This window comes from Oenanthe melanoleuca, chromosome 7 (assembly GCF_029582105.1).
Source record: "Oenanthe melanoleuca isolate GR-GAL-2019-014 chromosome 7, OMel1.0, whole genome shotgun sequence".
NCBI lineage: Eukaryota > Metazoa > Chordata > Aves > Passeriformes > Muscicapidae > Oenanthe > Oenanthe melanoleuca.
Genome location: NC_079341.1, coordinates 13,749,512 through 13,774,798, shown reverse-complemented (window position 1 = coordinate 13,774,798; position 25,287 = coordinate 13,749,512). Strand labels below are relative to the sequence as shown.

The following is a 25,287-nucleotide window of genomic DNA, read 5'->3' as shown; positions in this document are numbered from 1 at the left end:
AAATGAAATTCACAAAAATCATTCCAAAAATAAGGCAACGCCTGAGTTCATGTTTGTTGTGCTCTAAATTTTGGTCCTGTATTAAGATAGAAAAGAAAAAAAAAAGAAATTATTTTAGGTGAAGTGTTAGCCTATGTTCTGCTGATTTAATGTATTAGCTTGTAAGTAACTATGCTGCCAAGTAATTCTGCTATGTGTTTTGTGAGTTTGTTGCCATGGTGACTACAGCTGGTCTATAGGTATCTTTTTCTCATTTAAAATCTAAAGAGATATTTTTAATAAAGCCAATGGGACAATGTTTTTAGTTTAAAGTTTAACTCTCCTGTTAAATATTTCCTCGTAATAATATGACAAAACTTTTCAAAGCCTCTTGATACTCATTCCTTCCTGCACACATTATTTTCTTTACAAAGATTTTATGTTTAGTGCCAATTACTGATCTTGCTTAACTTCCATATAAACTTGGCGGACGCCAACACGATGCACAGGTGTAACTTCCACAGAATCAGCCAGCCACAGTGAGTTAATAACTGTGCTATGCAACAACATGCCATTAAATATCATTATTGTGCCAATTCAGAATGTTTGAACAAGTTGCACAGTTTATCGATATATCTGTGCAGGTACTTTCCCAATTTAATTTTTTAACCACTAAGAAAAAAACTTACCCTTTATGCCCTAAGTGAGAAGGAAAAAAAGCCTGGAGCAAAATTGTTCAGCCTGTTATTTATGTCACAGAGAAACAAAAGTTAATATTCATTTACTGGCTAATCTTTGTAACATGGAAACGTTTTGCTTTCCAAAATTAGGTGGTTGATTCAGGGTGTTATAAAAACCTCCTGTTTGTTTGAGAAACAAATCTGAACTGGCAAAATACTTACTTAAAGCAGTGTTCAGCAAATATCATGAAACAGGATTACAGAGAAAACAAATCATATAACAGGAAGAAATAATCCTTTTAAAAAAAGTTATTAAATGAGAGCTTTTCATTCTGAGGACAATTAGGAGGAAGAGTGTTGTTGCAATACAGTGATTTTGTACCTTCTAAAACTGTTGAAATTAACTCTGACATACTAAAATAGTATTACTGGTGGAAAAAGTAATAGTGAGAAAGTGCTAATAAATCCAAAGAAAACATGATACTTATTTGTGAAGCAGGGGTTTGATGGCTCTGTAGTTAAGGATGCCTTGTGGCTTTTGGAGCTCTGTTTATATTTCCAATACACTATGCAAACTTGCTTCAGCTAAAAAAAACATGCAGTAATGGAACCAGAGAGGAACAGGCTATACTGTGAACAATGATTCTGTGACACAGCCATTACAGGGTCGTGGCCCCAGAATGGCCAAAAGATGTGAAGTCCATCATCCAGATTTATTTTGCTGTACAAGAGACATGAACCTCTCTGCACAAGGCAAAATAAACTTAGTTGTTTTGGGGTGAAAGTAGAATTTAAATGGTAATAGGTCTACTACTGACCTTAATTTCACTAGAAATTGGAATTTCAGAGTTCTCAGCATAATTAAATGTGCAAGAGAAGTTAAATTAGTGACACAGAAGTGATAAATACATCTACAGGCACCCGTCCTTGAGATAATTTCCTGGCCTTCACTATTAAGAACATGGTGCATCTATGCAGATTACTGACTACAGCAATGAATCTGGTGTATCAGGGCTAACTTTTGCCCAATTATTTTACACAGAACTGCTCTCCATCCATTTGGACAGACCTAACTTCATGTTCCACCAAATGAGGGTAAAAGTGACTGATACCCAGTGCAGTGACTGAATTATTTGTCCCACCATCCACGTGCTACTTTCAGTTTCCCCAGAAGGGACCCGCTAGGGTGGCCACAAGCTGAGTCACTGCAGCAGCCTGGAGGGAATGAAAGCACTCTCCAAAACCCAAGCAAACAAAAAATGGGACGGGGTTCTCCCCAGCTCACCTGCCTGCACTGACTCACCTCCTGGCTGCTGCTGCTTCCTGCTGTGACAGGAGGGGAGGGAAACAGGCAGCCAAGAGCACCTCAGCGTAGAGTAGGTGTAGTCCAAGCTTTGCTCTTAATGACACTGCAGGCTGCTATTCCAGTCTCAGTGGAACATAAAACAGGCTGCCCCTTAGCAAAGCCATGCCTGTAAGAGCACACAGGCTGTGTTTTCTGAGCACAGCATGACCTTTAATTACATCACAGGTAAGAAGCTCACTTGGCATCCTTAGCATGTGTTGTACAATGAGGGTCCTGTGGCTGTTGCAACCAAGCAGTTGTTTTCTTTTGGGGAATTACATATCTTCTGAATTCATGTGACAGTACAAACTAACACACTAAGAAACTGAGAGGTGTTTCTAGCTTACAGGCCACCCAGTTTGATCCCTAATCACCTTCACTTTTAAATACTAGAGCAACCTTGTATAAACTCTCAGAATTCTGTTTACTTCCAGCAACAGGTCCAAATTACTACAGTTTTTTGTTCAGGTTGTCTTTACACAAGGACTCAGAGGAGAGACACCAGTAAGTTTAGATGTAGCCAGAAACTGTATTTTGAAAGGAAATCAACAATTTGAAAAGTCCTTTGCACAAAGTCATACCTAATGTCAGAATGAGAAAACATTGCATTAGATGAGTAATTTTTCTGATCTCAGTAGAGGAAAACCTTGGAGTGAGTGTTTTCAGTGCTAGTCTTGAAATGTTTCTTTTCTGAACCTATATTTGAAGAAAGATTGTTTAACTAAACATTAGAGCCTTGAGATGTGCTCAGATGCAGGATTCTGTGTATGTTGTAGCTTAGATTAGCCAATTCTGCCTGGGAAACAAATGTAACACTGAAAAATACAATAAAATGACAAAGTTAAGGCAAAAAAGAAGCTGGTAAATAAATAAACTGTAAGGAAAAAACCTGTTATTGAGAGAATCTACATAATTTTAATTAAGCAGAGTAACAAGAGCCTAAAATATGAACAGAAAGGTGATTAAAATCAATGAGATCAAAAGGAGGCTCTCAGCAAATTTTAAATAAATTATATAAGAAACAGCAGAGGTGGCTGTACCACAGATTTTCCCATTAGTCTATTTTTGTATATGGACTCTCCAAACCAAGTGGCACGAGGTGAGTGTATTTTGAAGCACTGGTAAATCTACAAGTGAATCTGCTTCTTTATCCATTTTGTATCTTTCTCCTCTATCCTGGGAAAATTTCAAAACTGCTGACAGGCCCAGCATGGAAAACCATTAGTTAGCACAGTTTCCCATGTAACTGTTTTCTTACCTGTGCATGCACTAATGATCAAACACAGTTCTTGCCCACTTTTCTTTGATGAGGGTTGCATGACACTAGAGGCAACTTGGTAATGTTACAGAAACTATTTGTAATCTTTCACCCTTCATGAGTAAATATTTGTTTAAATATAAAAAACAAGAAAGGTAGAGAATGAAAATGTTCAGAAAATGTGAAAACTCTTCAGCAAATTGTTTTAAGTCAGAGAATATCTAATTTTACATTGTTTTTCATAATGTTATTTGTAATGTAGTGAATGATAGACCTTATTTATTTCTTAAAGCATATCTGAAGAGACAATCAACACTTGAAAACGTCAGTGCTCACTGAGCATGAACATCCATGTTTAATGCAGAATAAGAAGTAAAGGAAAAAGTTTCAGGCATGTTTTCAGGATAATCAATTTTTAGGTCATAGCCTTAGTCCAGACATGGTAAGACTTAACAGAGAAGCCCACCCTCCACAACGGGCCATTACTGTCATTTGAGTCTTCCTTGAATGGCACCTGAACAATCATCAGCTTTAAATGAAATTATAATCCAACTGAAGTGCTACTTTGAACCCACAAAATGAAAGTCTTTCTCTCCTTTTTCAAAATACATGAGAATCCTGAGAGACTTCGGACACTCTCAAATCTGAATGATAAACACAGTATAAAGATTGTGGAGAACAAGCCAAGGATTCAGAAGCTTTTTGATTGCTCTCTAAAATATGCAGTTTCACAGAATGGTAAACATCAGTCAGTCAAACCCTTTTTTAGAATGTGGTTCAAGATTTTTTTATTGGGAGGAAGCAAAATTAAATATTTTTTATATATCAAAAAATAAGACCATTTAAACAAACTGTAGGCTGACCACCTGTTCTGTGTCCAAGAGAAATTAATTCCCAAATTACAAGGCTAAAATATCTTAAGATCATATTCCTTTTCTATTAGATTTTTTAAAAGAAATTCAAGTTCCCTTTTTTCATCAAACAGAAACCTTACAGAAGTAATTTTATGAAGAATTCTACTCTACTTTTACAGCAACTAAATAATTAAGAGTTGTACTATGGCAGACACATTTTACTCAGATGAGAATAGAGGACTAACGGTCAAGAAGAATAACAGAGAAAAGGTTACAAAAGGAATTTTCCCATGAGCTTTTTGCTCTCTGCATGCTATAAACCTTCTCATCTGAGAAAACTCAGATGGTCACATCATACCAAAAATTACCAAGTGAACTGGGGGTAGGATAGTAAGGGACTTTGCCAAGCAATGACAATGTTTATGCACTCTCGCTCCCTTGATGACGGTTCTCATAGTAAAACAGATTTCAGAGGTTTGCTTTGCAGTAACTGTTGAGAGAGGAGAAAGAACTTAATGAACTAGAACCGAGAGAAGCAAAACTAAACAAATACTAAAAGCAGAATCAAGTATTTCTTGGTATTTTTCTGATTCGTGCACTTCCTGAGAATGCACAATATTTTCAGTGTTTAGTAGAAGTCTGTAGATAAATTTTATGCTCTTTTTTGTTCCTCTTTAACAGCAAATTTTTTAATACTTTTTTTTTGTCATGGCGAGAACAGATCATGGATATATTTAATAGCACTGGTTTATGTTTCGCTTTGTTCTCTTTCTACAAAGGTTTTGGGGGTGAGGGGGGAGGGAAGGGGATGTTGCCTCATGCAGCAAAAGTAATTAGGTAACTACCTTTTTATGAAAGCTGTGCATGGCAGGACTTCAGTTTTAGAGTATCAACAAAGAAAAATCTGGCACAAAAAAATGGGCCAGCATTTCAACTTTCTGCTTTCTGGTCTAACTGTATTACATTGTACAATAGAGCTGTCAGGAAGAAAGCAACTAGAACATAAGCTGATATTGTGCTGGCATCAAAATTAAGATGTTTTCTCTTTACTTTTTTTTTACATGAATGTAAATAAAATCCAGAATCTGGAGGGCTTTTGATATGCTTTACTGAGCAGATTCTTACTCAGCTTTATAGACCAGTTGCCATTTTAATTATTTTGACAACCTTGAATTTTTGCCCTGAGCTTCAGATCTGCAGGAATCAGGAATCTCATAGCAAAATTGCTAACAAAAGCACTCTGGAGAACAATGTGACTGGTTTGGAAAGTCCCTTAGAATAGCTGTTTTGGAATTTCAAACCCAACCCAGTTGGCACAGAGGAGCTGTGAAGACAGTCTCTCTCCGAGTTGGACAGAATCCCCTGGGGACTCTGCTTAACAATCCTACCAAGCTAAAAACCCAGTCTATTAATACAAAGTTTTGTAGAAGTTTTTTACTATCAAATAGAGATAAAATTTCATTAAGCCAATAAAATACACAAAATAGATGATAAAATGACCTCTCTGACACATTTCAAGTACCAAGAAATCTAAAAGCCACTTTAGTAAAATCACCAGGATTTCAAAGTGGGTTTGGCAAGGTTACAAATGAAGGAAACAGGTCTTTCTAACCAAAGTGCAAAGTGTTGGGCAACTTTCACCCAACTGCATTTTGCAATTTTCATTGCTTCTACTATATTTATATCTTTATTGTCTTCATTTCCCACTTGAATTGTGTTACTGCCCAGCGGTCTGTCTGCATGTAAAGTTGTTTTTCTTTCAGAATTGCTCAGTCCCCCATCTCCTGCAGTGACCCACTACAGCAGATGTTTAACAATACTGCAGAAGCATTGGACACAAGAGCACAGCCAGAGTATTTGGCTTCTATTAGGGCTGCAGATGGAGCATCATTCTGCTAGCAGATTATGACCTCCCATTTAAGAAATGCCATTCAAAGTATATAAATTTGTTTCAAATTAAGACATTTTTCTTTCCCTTTTAAACACCATTTTCTTACAGCTAGTTGTCCTACTTCATATTCACATTAGCAATTTGTTTCTGCAAATGCTCTCCAGTTTGTTGAATATTTATTGTGAAATATTTTTGAGTAGGAGATAGAGCCCCTCATCTCTAAAGCAGAATAGAAACAATAAACTGTAAAGACTTAAAATGAGACAAAGGTTTTCTGTCTACTTCTATCAGTTTCCAACAGCCTGCAATCACTGTAGTCTGCATAAGGTTCCATAAATATTGGGGAAAAAACACAACTTTCTATATCTAAAATGGACCTAGAACTCACGGATAAAAAACTTTCCAAGAAAAGATAATCTTACAATACTTTACACATAAGAAACTGTTTTTTATATATTCACTTACCCCATTAAAAAAAAACCTGCTTTACTCAAGGTCAGATACCATCAAAGATTTCCATATCGTGACTCCAGCTTAAATAACGAAAGTATTTTGAGATGCCCTTCTCGAAAAGGGCAAGAAAAAAGGGATGTTATTTATTTGTGTTGAGAGGTATTCAAAAGAAAAAAATGTTCTGATAATGTAGCCTAAAGACATCCCTAACCAACTCTGTATGTCCTCCAGAGAAAGATTACATATTTTAATTATGATTTTATGCATTTTAAATTAAAATACAGTGAAAAAAAATCTGTGATTATCAATAATACATATATGTATAAAACCTTCCAGTTCTGAACATGTTCTAAGTGTCTCTACAGTTTCTTTGCAAAACTACTTTACTGCTTTTATTTAGTGCCAGGGACACAGATTTTTGTAGGAGTTGCTGAGGGGTTTATTTTGGAAGGAAATGTGATATATATTCAATAGTCAGAACATCCTCCCAGAAATCACCTGTCAGCTTCCTCTGGTATTCCTAGAGTTTATGGCTCCAGAACGCTCAGTAACATTAGTATCAGATGTTTGAAATAGTCTGAATATTCTCGAAGCAGAAAATGGAAAGAACTCCAAAAAGTTAGGAATTGCATTTTGCACAAAGTGAAGCACACATTTGTAAGCCTGATTTATCAATTCCTAGCTTAGCTTTTAACAATTAATCCTGCAAATATATAACTTTCTTTTGTCCTAAAAGGCAACTTTACTTTCCAACATCTATAATTCCATTGGTTTCTGCTCAAATTAAGGAACAGTTTTAACTGCAAGTCTTATATATCAAAACTTCATTGACAAATTCTGAATTATAAAAAAATGGACCACTTTTATAAGATTTCAAGGAGGAAAACATCTTGCTTCTGAAAATGCAAGCCACTAGCCATCTTTAATGACCACTTTAGAGAAAAGAAAGTCTGACAATGCTACCCAGCCTTAATTCACATCTTGAACGTTGAACAAATTAAAAACAAGTAAACAAACAGAACTACAAATCACTCTTTCTACAATTGACAGCATGTTTATCTAGCTAGAGCTAAAAAAAAATAAATATTTGTGAAGCTGCAATGACCTGCTTCATGCTGCCAGACAGAAGTTTGGGACCAAAGACAGTTTTACGAACAGTAAACCATTGTTTGCATATTTGCAAAAAAAAAACAACAACTAAGTAAAACAAAACATGTTTCTATTTGGACCTGATATTACACATATGACATTTCCTGATGCAATTTGGGTCTGTCTGGTCAAATTTCAGGTTTGGTAATATGTGAACATTCTGGAGTTTCATAAAATTGTTATGAAATTGATAGAAGGGCAGTCCTTGTAAGAGGTCTTTTATTACTTAGCCAGAAGTATTTCATATGGATTTGTATCAGATACAGTCAATATCTGGCAAATTACATATTGCAGTAAAGTGCACAGGAATTGGTACCCACGTTACTGAGCTCAGAAGGTGACTGGTATTTCCACACCAATAAAGTAAGACTGATCCAGTGAAGGGCCATGAGATGATTGTGGACCAAAACCAAGGACAAATGCAGAGCCTGCCTAAGTACTTGTGACATCATGGTCCCCCTAACGATGCAGATCTGACTTTCATTATCCTTGCCATCACTTTAGAATCCTTAAAGTAAATCACAAACATTTATATTTTTATCAGTAAAGCTGCAATCCTTAAGAAATGCCTCAAATGCTGAAGAATGTCAGATATGTGTTGCAATGGATGTGACAATCTACTGAATCAGCACAAAGGGTCTTCAGTAATGTTCTGTTTACAAGCTGAGCATTTTTAATAAAGAACTTTAAACTCCCTCAGGCCCTCATGAAATTAGTCGTGAAGGGGGTCTGGGAACTCAGTTTTGGTGTTTATAGAACAATTACATGTGGACTTTTACATAAGGAAGGGATTAAACCTACTTTTGTTTAGGCTTCCTTCTCGTTGCTTCTTCCATCAGAAAGTCCAGCAGAGGACAATTACAAGAACTGCTCACATGAAGGCCCACACTAATGACAAGCTGCTCTCTTGGAGATTGCTGGGAAGGAATCTGTTGCTTGCCAACTGAGTTTCTCCTTGTTCAAGAATTCTTCACCAATGGGTAAAGCTATCCATCCAGGCACAGCTGTGTGCAATACATCCTGCATTGTAAGGAGTTTCCTGGACAGCTTCCACATAGACATCAAGCAACTTTTCTCATGAGATTTTGGAAGGATTTTTAATCATCTGGGATAAAAGACTATGATTAAAGGATGGCTGGCTCAGCTGGTGCTGACAAATATACTGGCATCTGCTATACCTCCTCCTGAAAATTCTTTTCCAAGGGAACCAGATCAGTAACAGACTGAGCAATAGGGGGAATAAATATGTCTTTCATGGTCTTTGTGGTGAAACCTTATGGAGTTTTGAGATATCCCACTTGAAGAGCTGAGGCCCAGACAGAAGAATCCCTGTAAGCAGGAAATTAAGAATGTCTGTTGCAGGGAACTTCAGAGAGACAGGATCCATGTGGTTTGAAGCATAAAGTCTCTCTGTTGCCTTGCAAATCTGATGAGTATTGCAATAAACCTAGATCTTTTGGAAGGCACCAAGGTAGACACCAAGAAACTACAGAAGGGAGTCCAATGTCACTTGGTTTTACAAATCTTGTTTTGTTGACTGTCACATCGAATTAGAAGGCTGGATAATAAATTCAATTAAAACTATTCACTGATAAGCATATATTTGTTTTTAACTAACAAATTAATTTTAATCGCTATTTTAATAACTAAAATCTGATCAAAATTCACATCATTAAAATGACAGGAGATTTCATAAATTACTTCAAATAATCAACACAGTTTAAAGCATACCTGATCATTAAAATTTGCAATTGTTCAAATCTTCCCCCTGTCTGATTTATGGAAGGGGTTTCTTATACAGTATGGAAATGCCCTAATTGTAATGGCATAAGATATTCACAGAGTCATCCATTGCTGACTAGTGAAAGACTCACAAAGCTAACTTTGAAAATAGTTATTTAACCCAGTGGTTGAGACATCAGCATGGGAGCCACAAGGTTGAATTTGTTTCTATCCCAGTAGATAATTAAGTGGCAAAATACAAAGAGAAGACACCATGAGGCTGAGACCAAAATACCTTCTGACCCAGTGATTATGTACTTTTATATCAGGTCAGATCATTCAAACTCAGTTATTTTGATTCATTGAATAAATGCAATTGACCTTTCTTTTTTAAAGCTTTCAAATAAACAGATAAAGATAAATATGCACATGTAAGTATCATGAGGGATGCCAGTCAAAAACGAATCATCTGAATATTGTACTTAAAAGGAGTAAAGTACTATTTTGGACATATAACAAGGGAATCTTAAGTAGATGTAGAAGTGATACACCTCTGCATCTGATGCTGGGGGCATCAACACTGGAACACCAGTATCCAACCAGGCACTCATAGTTCAAGGAAGATTTTGAAAACTGTCTATAAAACTGGAGAGAAAATCCATGGATATAGGGGACCAAATACCTTAGAGTAAAATTTCTTGAGATATATATATATATATATATGTGTGTGTGTGCATATATATACATCTACAAAATAGAGAAGTCAGCAGTATCTAAGTAAGGGGCAAAAACTCAAAAGGAAACGTATTTTCATCTAGCAAAGTTATAGAAGTGGATGAATCAAGCTTAAATCAGAGAAAAGATTATTAGAGCTGTCTTTGTAAGAAAAATAATTAAGTCTTTAAATAATTTACAAAAATTGTGGTAGAATCTTTATTGCTAATAATTTTACCTTTTTTTTTTTTTTTGCTCCCTAGAAGATATTGTTTATCTAATAATTGTTACTGGGTCTGAAATAGAGATTTATTCTGAGTAACTATATGTACTCTACTAGCACGCATTCAAGACAGGTAAATAGAGTTATTCCTTTTGTTTGTAAAAGCCATTCATTCATAAATTAAACCAAACAAGTATTTGCTTATAAATAAATTACTATACGATCATTTAAACATTTCTAATTGTCATTTGCCTGCTCTGTTCAGTTGTAAATTTCTAAGTAAAAGAGGACATAAAAGAATTCATTCTTTCTCTTGGAGCAGTGAAAAATCTCTAAAGCCATTTGTCATTTTTAAAATTACCATACACTGGGAAATTGTAACATTCAGATTCCTTCTGCAGAATATCACCTGATACTGAAGTACTGCACCATGTATATGACAAAGGTAACATTAACAACAGTGCACTTTTTCTCAGTTGGTCCTCACACAGAGCAGCACCAGTCTTGAGAGATATGTAGCATCTGTCCCAGCAGCTGGGCTAAAGCTTCTGCAGAGCTACATGGTAGAGATTTAAAATTAAATTATTCACATTAAAGAAACGTTATTCTGCAAACTGACTCAACAACTGTTGCATATACCACACTTATTCAAACTTTTGATTCCATGCCCTTAAAGAGAAGTTTATTAAATTGTCCAGGTTGCTGACAAACTTGCTTCTAACTTCTTACAAATACGACTTTTTTATATTTAAATGCAATCTGATTATCATTCCATGTACTGCAGACATCTTAATATTTTTCTCTTCATTGGTGGGAGAATCCAAAATAACTCCGTGTTCAACCCAAATGAGTTTTGGATAAAATGTTTATTTACCTGACATTTACTGATCCTGTGAAACCCCGTGTCAAGAGTTTTCAACCCAATGGTTTTTTATGCTCAATTTCCTCAATATCATTAGACTCATGACTTCTAATGGGCACAGAATCACATTTCTATTTAAGTAAAGAAACACCTTGCAGGAAAAAAAATGACTATAAAGAAATCAGACCCCTTTACCAAAAGCAGCTTGCAAGTTTCTATAAGAGCTTATTTGGCAATCTCTGAAGGCCACATAGAAGTTCAGACATCTGTGCTGCAGCCTATAAAATACCAGATTAATGGATCTGTTCAGGACCTAAAAAACATCTTGGGACAGTGATGATGGCAATCCAGTTAATCCAGTCACTCTATATTCTGTGAATATTCACTATACAAAATAACAAGAGTTTCATGTACGAACACCTCCCTTCCTCTTATTTTAAACCAGCCCTTGCAGAACAGCAGGTGTGCTTTTAGACATCTCAACACGAAGAATTTGCAATGTATGTAACCTATGCTATTTCTCTACTAGTTTGTATTTCACTTAATCTCATAAAACACTTCTCCAGAGTGTCTTCAGCATGGTTAATTCATTTTGCTTTTGCTTCTTAACCACAGTTTATTTACCAGCAGAATAGAGACAAATTTGCAATTGGTGGGTTAGCCCAGGCAAGGTTTATCTAGAGTCACATCCCATTTTTACATGAGAGGTGGTAACTCCTGGCTTCACTGCCCATGTGAGCAGTTCTTCCAGTGCCAAGTCAAACATTAATTTCAACCTGCTTTGGCAAGTATTTATACTAATTTATTTGACTGCACTGTAATGAAGGAGAACTTACTGCTACTGGGCTCCCTCTGGGAGGTAATCCCTAATAGCAGAGACATAGCAACCACCATGTAGTTAGTCTTCCCAGTCTTTTGACTGGGAAAATTTGTTCTACCTTTTAGTTTATGGTCAGGATGGCAACCCTGATCTGTTTTCTCTGTCTGCTGGGTGAGATTTAGTACACACATAATGAGTGATATAAGGTGTGCTTAGACATTGCTATGGTCTTCAGGTCACAGTAATCTGCCATGCAGTCTGAATCTAATGAAGCTGAGAGACAAACTGAAATGGCCTGCTAAATTCACCCATTGGTAATAGTCACAGAGGAAGGTCTTTCCATTGCTATTTCAGATGCTACAGAGGAAATCAATCACAGTGGATGGAAAGTGAAATGATGCCAACACCACTCTCTTCAGTCTGCACCTGGTAAGTCTTGGCCCATAAAAGGATCTCGTCACTCTGGACGCGCACCCTGATGTTAATAACCAGACCCTGTGTTCCTGCCAAGGAAAGCTGGCCAGAACTGTCACTCAGTCTAGGAAATATGTGCCAAGGAAGTCCCTCCACAGTTCTGGAGAGCAGCAGGAGGGCGTGTTCCAGTGTGACACTTCCCGGAGCAATGGGCTCCATCAAGATGAGCATAAAGCATGGATTGAGGAAATTAGCTAACTAGTGAAGACTGCCTACTCATGTCAGTGCTCTCTCCACTGCAAGTCCTCCACCCAAGATCCAAAATCTTCTAGTAAGAGGAGTGATTCCTGCTGGTGAGAAAATTCACACCTCACTCTTCTGCTAGGAAGAGTCAGTGCCAGATAGTGGTCAAAATGTTCCTCTGCCTGAGGCATGTGATCCAATCCCACTTGGAGCTGTTCACCCTTGGTCCACTGTCACATGCAATCCTCAAAGCCATGAAGCAATCAGCAGCACAGCAAGCATTCTATCTCCTACTGAAAGCCCACAAGAGATAGACAAATATGCAGACAAATGGTGTCAGGCAAAGAGAATTGAAATATATAGAGCCACTACCACAGAGACCAAATAATGCAGCAAATTTACAAAGCATTGCCAAGATGAGGAAGTACATAAAATGCCAGAAGCACAGAAAGATAATGAGACCAGAGCTCTGAGGGGCTTTTTCAATAAAATTACATGGCAGAGCACACTGTTGGAGACAACTAGTTGTTTCAAGCAGTAGAGATATTTACAGAGGGATAGAAATGATGGGCCATTATTTCAGTTTTATGGACAATAATAAAAATAAGATAGGAAAGTGCAAACAAATTCTGCTTAAAATGATGAAATCTTAAAGTGAGCTTAGCATTAAAAAGAATGAAAAAGGAAGGACCTGAAGAAACACAGTGTGAATGGGAATTAAATCAGAAAAACTGAGGCATAAAATGAATGAAACTAACATGGACTCTCATAGGCAAAGCCTGATGAAATTCACTATTACATAATTAAGGAATTAGCTGAATGTTGCTCTGTCATTAGTTAGAGCTTCACAAACTAATAGGGAGAGTGTATTAGAGGGCTGAGGAAAGGCACACATCTTTGGGGAGGTAAAGTATGTGGGAAACATATCTGTCCCTTTATCTGTAATTCACTGAAAGAAAAACATCTCATCGCTAATAAATCCATTTATAAGACCATGCATGTTTAATATGTTATAAAATGCAGCCTAAATTAATTTGCCCAAAGAAAATCATGTCAAAATACTTTTATTTTCTTCTTTGCTACACTAATTGGTCTAATGTGTAAGGAGGAAATGCTTATGTAATATATTGATTTCAATAAAGTCTTTCCTGCTGTCCTAATGAAACACTCTCATAAAGAAAGAAAGGAAATATAATTTGATGAAATTACTTAAGATAAGGACATGTCTCTGGTTGAATAAATAATTATCAATGGTTCACTGCCTAAGAAGAAGCTGAGTATCATAAGATCCATTGCATATTCTCTTAAACAAAGAAATAAAGCTCAGTGGTAAAAGATTATGGAAGCCACCTGAAAGGATAAAGTTGCAAGAATGTAGGAGGTTAGGTAAATATTTCATTTGGAGTAACACTCTTCATCACACAACATTTAATATAGTGACCTCAGTCACTGCTCAGCTTCTGCTCCAGACCCTTCCCCATCCTCAGAGCCTTCCTTTGGACACTGTCTAACAGCTTTGTACCTTTTTTATCTTGTTGTGCCCAAACTGCCCCCAGCACTGGAGGCGAGGCAGCCCCAGCTCAGAGCAGAGCAGGACAATCCCCCCCTTGCCCAGCTGGCCATGCTGTGCCTGATGCCCCCCAGGACACGCTGGCCCCTCCTGGCTCCAGGGCACTGCTGGCTCGTGCTCACCATCCATCAGGATCCCAGGTCCCTTTCCATGGTGCTGCTCTCCAGCCTCTCCCTTCCCAGTCTGTCCCTACATCCAGGGCTGCCCTGTCCCCAATGCAGAGCACTGAAGAACTGGACTCATTTTCTCAAGCAGAGATGACTGAAAGCAGAGAGGTACACATGTTCTTATTAAGGTACACAAAGTTCTTATTAAGAAGTTGATGAGAAATTGCTCCTTCATAGACAGAGGAAACAAACACTTCAAACTGGGCATGTTTTTAAGCCTGTCTCACTGTAGTGCACAGATAGTGACAATATGCAGAGAAGCTGAGTCAGGAAGCAGAAGCAGCCAGTAGCAGAATGGAGTTTAGCCTGTGCCAAGACAGAGACTTCAGGATTCCTAAGGAAACCTTCATGTAGTCTGGTTTTACATCAGGTAATAGAATAATTAAAGCTGTTTTTCACATTCCAGACGGATGGAATGTAAAAAGGGAGACCTGGCAACACAACGGTACATTTTAATTTAGGCCCTGAAGGGACAATCATTCTGGCTAGATCAGTCTTGTTGAAAATAGTTTAAAATCTATATGCATTTTATGGGGACTTGGTAATTTGTTTCTGCTCAAAAGAACACAGAAATACTGTTAATTATTTGGAAACAATACCCCAGTTATTGAGGTATAACATTAATTTAATTTTAATTTTTATGAAGCATGTTATAGCACTGAAATATTTTCTCTAGCATTAAGGAAACCATTAATTTGGTTCACAACAACACTTTTAAAATTTCTTGTAGTCATCCATTATCAATACAAAAGGTTACTGCAATACATTTGTTTTACACTAATGCATTTTACCTGTGTTACATAAAGCAAAAGTTCCAGTCTGCATCTATGCAAAGCCACAAGAAAACACATCTAGTTTACAAATGAGATGCTAACAGGACCTGTACTAGTGGTGAAAGGTAAATTTGCTAAAGTTAGGGGACTAATAATTTAAGAAAAATGAGCTCAGCACAAAATATTTCTCAGTTGATGCCACCAGGAAATCAAACTGATTTCTCAAAAAGTACAAACATTTACACATAAATTCCATATCACCATGACAAGGCAAGAGGAACATTATTTAAGGTATGAACATTGAGTGAAAACTTTTGAGCTCCAGCAAGCAGAATGGCAGTAATCAATAACAGAATCATAGAATAAAATAATCATTTATGTTAGAAAGGACCTTTAAGATCATAGAGGCTAATGGCAAACACAACACTGCCAAGTCCCACTACACCAAGTCCCTAAGTGCCACTTAATTTCAGATCCAGGCTTAATTTCTGTGTTGGGCAGTATTTCAAATACTGGATGAAGGTCTGGATGAAAGCCATCTATCACCATTTCTGGTGATCAGGAAATTGCTTTACCTTATTTTTGCAAGCTGAAAAAACCCCACAACCCCACCAGAGTCCAGTTAATGAATGGATTTTTCAGATCCCTTAAAGTACCTTGAAAATCAGACATTTTTGACAACAAGAAATATTACAAAGCTCACTCATGCCAATTGAAAAATGACTCAGCAAGTGATGTTGTAATGCCTCTTGAATTCATCATTAATTCTAGAAAAGTCTGTTTGGGAATAGTACAAAACAACACACCAGCAGTGTCCCAAACAGACCATCAGGCCAACATTAAATATTCAATATATTTCAACAGTGTCACTCTCTGTCTGCCTACAGTCTACCTACAGATAACATGGAGTAATCACCACAATTTATATTTTAGTGTATTAAGGGATGAGTAAGAATGTAAAACTGAAAATGTCCACATTCTCATGAACTTCTTTGTCAGCTCACCATCTGCTTATCTTTACATTTCCACATTATTTATTATATTCTATTATTCATTCCCTTCTTCTTTTAATTTTCCTTTAATTTTATTTTTATCTTTTCCTTTTTTCCTCACTTTCTTTTTTTTTTTTGCTTCACATTTTTATGAAGTTTCTCACCATTCTCCCTTTCTCAATTCCAAAAACTTCTACCCAACTTCTCAGTGTTACCCTACCACTAAAGCCACTGATTTTTGCATTGGTTTTCATATTTACATATTCACCATGACCACCATCAAGTTCAGTTCTGATGCTGATATCCTATATCTAAAACTCTGACTTTTCATCTGGGAGTGTCTGCAAGGTCCATGTAGAGTGCAAGGGCCAGGTAACAGCAGCTGTTAAAACAGTGTAAAAACAGCTTGAGTGTAAACAGCTTGTGAGGATGGGATACAAGAATCTTTGTGAAAGAGTGTTTTCACAAAACTCCTTACATTGAAGAGAAAAAAAAACATCAGCTGCACCAAACATTATGGATTATAAAGAGATTTCTTTGAAAAAAAAGGTAGGTAGACCGCTTCTGTCATTTCTTCCATTCTCTGCCTTGAATGTACATAAAAGGAGAAATTTTGAAGAATTAAAATGAGTGCTTGCAAGCTTTTTAAATTGAAAATTAAACATTTCAGAAGTCAACATTTCCATAATATCCAGTAATAAACAGAATATTGGTTTGGATTGTTCTTTACTGTTCTCTCCTGGTTTGGAAAACACTTTGTAATAACATATCCAATAGGTCCTTAAGGGCAAGAAAAATATTATAGACAGAATGCACTAACATACTAAGGCTGTGAAAAGAAAAAATCTTTTAAATGTCATGTCTTCCTGACATACACTCTGTTTTCATTCTGGTGTTTAGTGAAGACAACTTCCTAGCAGACTAATAAAGACTACTTAATGAGGCCCTCAGCACTGTGACCACCTCCAGTGCATGTGATTCTGCTACATGGGTGAATCAGGATTTCTTTTGCTTTGAATCACTTAAGTACCCACGGGGAAATTGGGAACCCAGAGAGCCATCCTAGTCTGGTTTCTAAAGCAATGGTTACAAGATCCCTGTGATCTGTCCAGGATTATGATAGAAAATATTCAGCCTGGTTTGACAGAAACAGCTTTGTAAAGCCATGCAAAGGAAGTTCAGGTCCCCTCTTCGCTGCTGTGCCTCACTAACTCAGCCTCCCCTGGGACAGAGGCAGGAGCTGTGTCTTCATCCCTGACCCCAGGGAGGTGCTTAGCCTGCGCAGCCTTCTCACCACCACAGTGACAAATTGAAAACCTGCCTTTTACTTAAACATGCACGGCAGGACACAGTGCCTTGGCTAACACCTGCCCAAACTGCAGTTTTCATCATGGGCTCTCTTCCATGGATGGAAAATAAGCTCAGCTGAGACAAGACAGTGCCACGTACTCTGTGGGAACTGCAGGGACTGATGCTTTGGGAAAGCAGAACTGGGTACTCTTACCAGGTGATTTAAACCTATGATTTTCCAGAAAAGGATAATGCAAGAGGAGAGGGAAAATAAATCTCCCCCTCCAAACTGAAGGTGACAAGGTCTGTGAAAGTAGCTCTAACCTTTTGCTACAGCTCCTTTTCCTACCAACTTGAAAATATTAATCACTGCAATTCTCTGCAATGGGCCAGTATTTTTTATCATATCCATTTACAGTGTAATTTCTTCACTCATGGACCTTGTCTCAAGGAAGTCTTCTTGTGGCATTGTGTTTTTCATATTCCTTAGAGCATGAAGTAAAGGACAACTGCATCTTCTCTTCCCTGCCCACCTTCCTCCTACATGACAGGAATAAACTGTCATTCATTAAATTAATATGGTACATTAATTTACAATTAAGTTATCACCAGGAATAATTATGAATAAAGTCTATGCATCATGATTGCAATGCACAGTTCAATATAAACCTCTCAAATTTCCCTATACATGTTTATTCCCTACACATGGCATAAAGATAATAATAATTTGAAGCTATATGAAGGCTGCTTAAAAAAAAGGAAGAATATATACTTTGATTTTTATAAACTTCTAAGCAGCTAAAGTCTACAACTTTCTATGCTCCCCACAGATACTTGTTTAATAAGTTGCTTCTTCTTCATCTGTTATTCTGATCAGGTACCTTTCTACAGACACAAATTGGAAAGGTGCCAACAGCAGCTATATCCATGCAAAACACAAATATTCCTCTTCAGTACATACTATATTGACACCAGAGTGTAAAAAAGAGTAAGATAAAACTCACAAATAGGAAAAAAATCTGTTACCACAGTATAAAGATGTATCTCTTGTACTTGGTAAAACTCCTGGATATTTCAAGCATTCAGGAGAGGAAAATAATTTTTAAAAAGGAAAGAAGAAGAAGCCAAATAAGTGTATCACACTTGGTTATTTTTTGGTTATTTATTTGTTATTATTATGGTTATTTTTTACTGGAAATGACACATTAGTATACTTTTTCAAGAAGAAAATAGTCTCTGGCAAAAACTTTAAATGTCTAGAAGTTGCAGAAAATTTTATTATTATTTACTTTATAATTAAAGCTTAAAAGTTATTGATATGGATTCTTCTTACTCCACAAATTACAGCAGTATAGACATTTTCTGGAAATCAAATATTTTTGAAACAATATTCTGTACAGTATATAATTACCTATGGGCTCAGTGGAGGTGCAGAAATAGTGCTGGAATCGTTTCTGCCAGTTGATTACAGTTGGCAACAGCATTTAATATTTAGAACCAATCTTAATGTAAAATAAAATAGTGAACCAACTACATATATTTTGAGGGACTGGAGACTGAAGGACTGGACTGGGCCATTTCTTAGTAAAGGAGAATTCAAAGTTAAAGAGAGATCCAGTCTAGTTAATTGCAGTTAATATAACATTCATAGAGGTAAATGCACGAGGGTACTGGAACAACATGGACACACGAGGAGCTCTTCTCATCCAGGGAAGGTGACACCTGCTCCCTGGGGAGCAGGAAAACTGCTGGGTTCCACCCTTATTCCCTCTCTGGCTTTCAGCACCCTGAACCCCTATTTTCCTGCTCCTTTTGCTCGAAGGGAAAACCCTTGATCCAACATTGCATGAAACCACAGAAAATGTGCAGAACAAAAGAGAAAATGTGCAGAACAAAGTTTTGAAGCTAACGCATTAATACTGTTTAAACACACTAAGAGCCTTAAATCAAAAACATTACACAGCAAGGACAAATTCTTTGCTATTATCCAGGTGTCATTGATCTGGAAATCTCAAAGCCCATGGGTTTCTTGAACTATTTCCAGGCTTTTGGGGACCCTACCAAGGGAAAGACACCCAAGTAACTACTTGTCTTGTGACACTCTGATCCTTTTGCTTCCATTTACAGACAAGACCAGAAAGTCCAGAGTCATACAACCCAACCCATTCCCTAAAGACTGAAAGAGAGTGCAGAAATATATTAGCTTCAGTGTAAGTTTTGATTAATGACTATGTCGATTCATATTTTAACAGAATTCATAGAAATCTGAGCACTAGAACACCTATTATGTAATCTAATCTATGCAGTTGACAGAGAAGAATTTGTTCCCTAAAGCATATTTCATATGGCTTTATTCAGTCAAGTTTAAATGTAGGAGCCATGAGGCTCCCATTGCTTTCTTTGAGAGAGCTGACTTGTTTATTGTTTGAATTAATTTAGCCATATTCAGTCACAGCAAATATGCTCAAGCTGCTGTTCTTAATGAAAATATGGAATGTCCTCAGTAATGTATGTTAGCATTAAAATAGACAGTGAATATCCAAGCTACACGTTCTGTTGGAATATATATTTGCATGTATCAGATTCTTCCTTTGATATTAATGAATGCAGGAATCTCTAAGAATTTGGCAGTCTTTTCTGATGTAATTAAAAAATTTTATCCTAATCTATGTGTTTTAGTACTTTAGTAATGAGTTCAATGCGATTTGTAAGCTTGGGGTTTTTTTACATAGTTATATTTCTGAATTAATTTAGTTCTTTCCAAGCATGTAGCATGTACCAAACATTCCGCTTAGTTTCCACTATTTAGATATTTTTATTTCTTCATGAAATAAAAACTTGCAAAAAATTGTAAATATATTAGAACTATCTTCTTGTCATTGAGTTTCCCATTTTGACACATAATACCTATCCCACACTTATGTAGAGTATTGATATTAAGGAAAGGATTATTTAGAATAAATACTTTAATTTTTACATTACTGGAAAAGCAATAAGTACAAATCCACTGTAAATGCAACCTTGCTAACTAAGGAGGAAGATACTGAGTTCTAACATAACTTCCTAGAGAGATATATTTTTAAGAGTAACTATAATTAGTGTTGGCTGTCATCAAAACATTGGTAAATATAAATATATATAAAACTTGGGATCTTTTTTTCTCTTCTTTCCAAGGAAAAAATTTAATAGACTGCTGATTCAGTTACCTTAATGTAAGATTTGTACCCAGTAAAACCATTTCACCTATATGGAGAAAAAAATAACAGAATTCCAAGGACAGAGGCTAAATCTTCACAATTCTTTCATGAGAATACTTTTTCACTAGAGAAATATTTTGCAAAGTCGTAAGGAAAATGAACACACATTAAAAAAGCAGCTCTTTAATATAGGATAGCATCTGTATTTACTGTACATGATACAATCTTTATGACATACGGAGATTGTTTTTCTGTTCGAGCCACCTAAAATATTATGCTGGTCTCGACCTTGGAAACATTTCTTAAGCATTTACTGTAGTATTACAGAGATCTTTTGCCAGAAGAGTCACTGCAGAGCCATGGACTCTTTGGGGGCTTTCCATATTAGGGGTTTTCTCACTCTGGATTAAGCATGCCAACAGTATTTAGTTGCCGTTCTGTATTTAGAACTGATTTGAAGGAATGGATTTTGGTAAGAAATGTTGAAACTTCTTGTATTTCATTGACTTTAGTTCACTCCCACAAGACAATTTAGAAAAACATCCGTTAAGAAAGCTGTTGCAAACCATCCAGCACTACACCAGCTACAGCAGATTTCCATAGCACATTACCAGGAAACATGCATTTATTCACCAGCAATTCTAATGGCCCCAAAAGACTGTGAAGAATGTGCATTTTACATATATTTTTTTTAATTACAGCTTATAGGATAATTATCAAAGATCCTTGGAAATACTGATATTTAAACAAATATATTCAATTAAACTGTTAAATGAAAAGATATCACTTGAGGAAAATATCAAACGTCTCTTTCTGTCAGTTAAAAGCTTTCTGCAAAAGAACTTTTTAGTTCCTCTTTATTGAAGTGCAAAATGTTTAATTTAATTTACAATATAAATTGCATAGCAAATACACATGGGTCATTCAAATTTAAGGTTAGCAGTTATGACATTTCACTTCCACAGTAACCACTTAGTGTCCAGATTCTCCCTCTGCCCTTTAACTGCAATAGTACTGAAAGATTTCTCCTCATCTAAGGTTAGTAGGACATTATCCCAGCACCTGTCTGAATTTACTCTGGACCTGCAATGCCAAATGTTACTGCACTCCCATCATATATGACATCAGTAGTGGTGATCCAATAAATAACAATCCTGTATTTGCTCTGGGACCATCTACAATCTTATATTTATTTGTCATATCAACACTGTGGTTACAATATCCTATTGATGTCACCCAGTAAGAATTGGGTTTTTGTTAAAGTTGTCACCAGCCATAAACAGAAGTGTGAACTACTGCAGATTTAGTTAATCTTCCAGCCACTTCATCCTTATTCCTAGCAGTTTGAGAAATATTATTTCCCACTCAAGGTCATTTGGCCTGAAGCTAGGACTTGACAAAAGAAAGAAAGGAGTCCCCTGTGGTAGAAAGCAGGAGTAAACTGATCTAATCCTGTTCTGTAAAGGAATTTTACAATTGACTTTAAAATATAAAGTAATCAGAAAGTGTTTCAGAGATCAAATTAATATATAGAGGATGCTCTGAGGAATCACCTCACTAAAATTGCAACTTCTTACTCTTTAAACTTGGACCCTTACTTTCAGAAGTGTCTTACAGATCATTTAGACTTTAAACACTTGTCTGCACATCCCAGCAAGCAGGCTACTTTACTCTGAAAGGTATATAATTTCAAGTATTAAAACTCTGCCATCCAGACAAAACCAGATAAACCAGTCAAGAACAATGTTCCACTTTTCAAGTTTTATAATTTCAGAATACACTGAGGGGCTTTGGAGCTGTAAGAAAATAGAACACACACAAAAAAGTTTTCAAAAGCTACTCTGCCTCTCTTTCAAAATAAAGACAATCCCACACAAAACTTTAGAGAATGCAGAGGACAGAGAGGAGGGGAAAAAACCAAAACCTTTTATAAAGTCTCAGTATAAGTGGAAAAAAATTATATTCTGAGAACCAAAATCACCTAATATGTTACTAGGCTATGCAATATTAAACCCTTTATCTTCAACAACTTTTTGTGCACTTGCATATGAACTTTAAGTTAACAAATAGGACTAGAGAGTAAAGTTCATAACATTTTCAGTTCAAAGTAATAACACCACCACTTACCTAAAGATTGGTCTTTGGAGATGCTTTTTCTTGATTGTAACACAATCATCCATTTAAAGTGGCGAAAAAGACTTCTTCCAGCAAATAACTCCAAAAAAACCCAGGGAGTAATCGGGAAACTTGTTCTTAGCTACTGTGCTGCAGAGAGCACACAGAATGGTATTTTGGTGCTGGGGGAAACCTCCCTCCCTCTCTCTGACAGAGGAGCAGAGAAGGGCCATAGAGGCCACAAAAGCCAGGCACAGCCGTGCGCTACCAAACCAGGCAGGCTGAGCAAAACTGGAGGCGAGTTGATCGAAGCGCAGAATTGCACTGGATTCCTTTCAGCTGTGCAAGAAAAGAGGGGAGCTCTGCCAACTGCTACCCAGGTAAAAATTTGTTAGATTATCCCAGCCATGAGAGCACTTCTTACACACACTGGTCAAAGTCTTAAATGCAGAGTCACTCTCTCTCTCACTCTCTCTCTCTCTCTCTCTAAAACACACTGTTCCGAGGCTCAACTTTTTTTTCTTCAAAATAAAAGTTGTGCAGCTGTTTCAGCATTCCCATGCGAGTACCTTCAGAAAATTTCTTCTGGTAAAAAAACCGTATACAAATTAATGAAGACGGATGGATCTGGTCTGCAAGGCTGGCTCTACTTCAAGAGATTGCAATTATTTTACAATCTGGCTTTTATTCACTCTGGATGATGTGTGGATATAACTATGCAAATTAAAGCACTGCTCATAATTTTTAGCATACATAACCTAATGACCTAGAATTGGCTGAAGCAGAATATGGAGTTTGCAGCTGGTAGGACCACAACTACATGAAACAAACCAAAACTTCAGTGAGGAAAACAAAAAATGACCAAGTGCAGATAGTGTCAGTAGCAAACTGTTACTGTTAGCAAGATAAGATTTCAACATAGATCCAAACTGAAAATCTCGCTGTGACATCACGCTGACATAAATCAGGAAGAATTCGACCGCAGCGAGCACAGGCTGTAAACAAAGCCATAAAGCAGAAGCGGCTGACCCTGGTTCTCAGTGAGCTGAAGCCATGAGGCTGCAGGTGAGACACAATTTCCCACACACGTCAGAGGGCTCACAACATACCTGTGCTGGCACAGGGAAGCATGGAGCCCAGCCAGAGCGGCGGCACACCAGCAGCAGGGCAGCTGCACAGCCTGGAACCGTGTGCCCCCTTCCTGCAGAGGGAGGGAACCTGCCACAGGTACTTCCCTGCATCCCAGCACAGCATCCCTGGAGGGCTGACTCCTGCCAAGCACTCAGTGCGTGATCCACTCTGGTGGAGCTCCTCACGTGGGGCAGAAGTAGGATCAGGATGGTTGGGAACTCTTCTGCAATTGCATTAGTGGTTGGGCAGAGAGGAGAAGAGGGGCAGGTTTACACAGGTAAGTGCCTAATGCTGGCATTATCAAAGTTTGAGGCAAGATAAGGAAGTAAGATGTGTCTTAGGCTGCATATGACCACAAAAATTCCCATTACTTTATGCACAAATTATACAATTAACAATATTTCCATGAAATAGCTATATAACAGAGAGATAACATATATTCTATTAGTATGTATTTTCACAAAGAAAAACCTAAGAGTTAGGTGGATTTTATTGAAACAAATGAAGTCTCTTCCTAGAGGCAAAATATATTTCTTCTACAATAAAGTGATGATGTCAAGTTTGGTTAGCCTGAAAGGACCCAGTAAGTGATCCCCACACTGCATAAAACTATTTTCTTGACACAGCCATGGACCAACTATCTAAACAAAAAATTATCAGACTATCATCACCAGTTATTTTGTGTAGCTCAGTTTTACCTTCACCACTATTACTGTTCCTCTGAGAATTAGAGAGAACTACATCTTCACCAGGAAAACAACTACCTGTGTCACATTGCAAGATCTTGAAGGATCTGAAGATCTTTATTCCACAATATGCAGCATTCAGAGTGTTTCCATATTTTCAAAGACCTTCATTAGTCATCATCTCATTCATTCTTGCCTGGAAGGTTTACTATTTCCTTTATAATTTTCTTGCTCTGGGTTTCAGCATTTCAAAACAATTTGCTGCTTTTTGAAATGTGCTCACTTACTGATAAAACAGAAAGCTAAAAATCACAAAGAAACCTCCCCTTTCTTTCTGTTTCATATTGTGCATATATTGCTATAGTTCTGTTATTTAGAGGGATTTTCTGTAGCTCAGGGTAAAAATCAGAGTAAAAAAAATAAAGAAAAAAAAATTCTCCAAATTCTCAATGAAAGCTATACAAAATATGTTTCCACTGAACTTCCAAACCTTTTATCTAGCAATTGTATTGGCTCTGAAAGTAGCAAACATCTTAAAAGTAAATTTTTCTGGGCCAACTTCAATGTACATTGTTGTTCATGGTACTTCCATTAATGGTTTGGGGGAAAAAAAGTATTATTAATTAGAAATGGTAACAGAATTTCACTTTAATTGCATTGGTTTTCATCGTGCAAAGAGCCATTTTGGACCATTTTCTAAAAATGGTTAAAAACAGCAACTACCCACTGACTTCTTTATAATATTCAGAAAACATTTCT

The 25,287-nt window shown here is 36.9% G+C and overlaps 1 protein-coding gene across 4 annotated transcripts in view; it reads right to left on the bottom strand.

The window, feature by feature from the left end:
- Window positions 1–25,287, bottom strand: part of PDE1A (phosphodiesterase 1A) — a 143,592-nt gene that overhangs the window by 84,434 nt on the left and 33,871 nt on the right. Inside the window, exon 1 of one of the 4 annotated variants that reach the window (XM_056496832.1) lies at window positions 22,724–23,549. The exons of 2 other annotated variants lie outside the window; for them this stretch is intronic. In XM_056496832.1, the coding sequence (XP_056352807.1) occupies window positions 22,724–22,776 (53 nt within the window). In that variant the 5' untranslated portion in view covers window positions 22,777–23,549. Of the gene's footprint in view, window positions 1–22,723; window positions 23,550–25,287 lie in introns of those variants that run through there. One more of the 4 variants, XM_056496834.1, reaches the window with a different exon arrangement.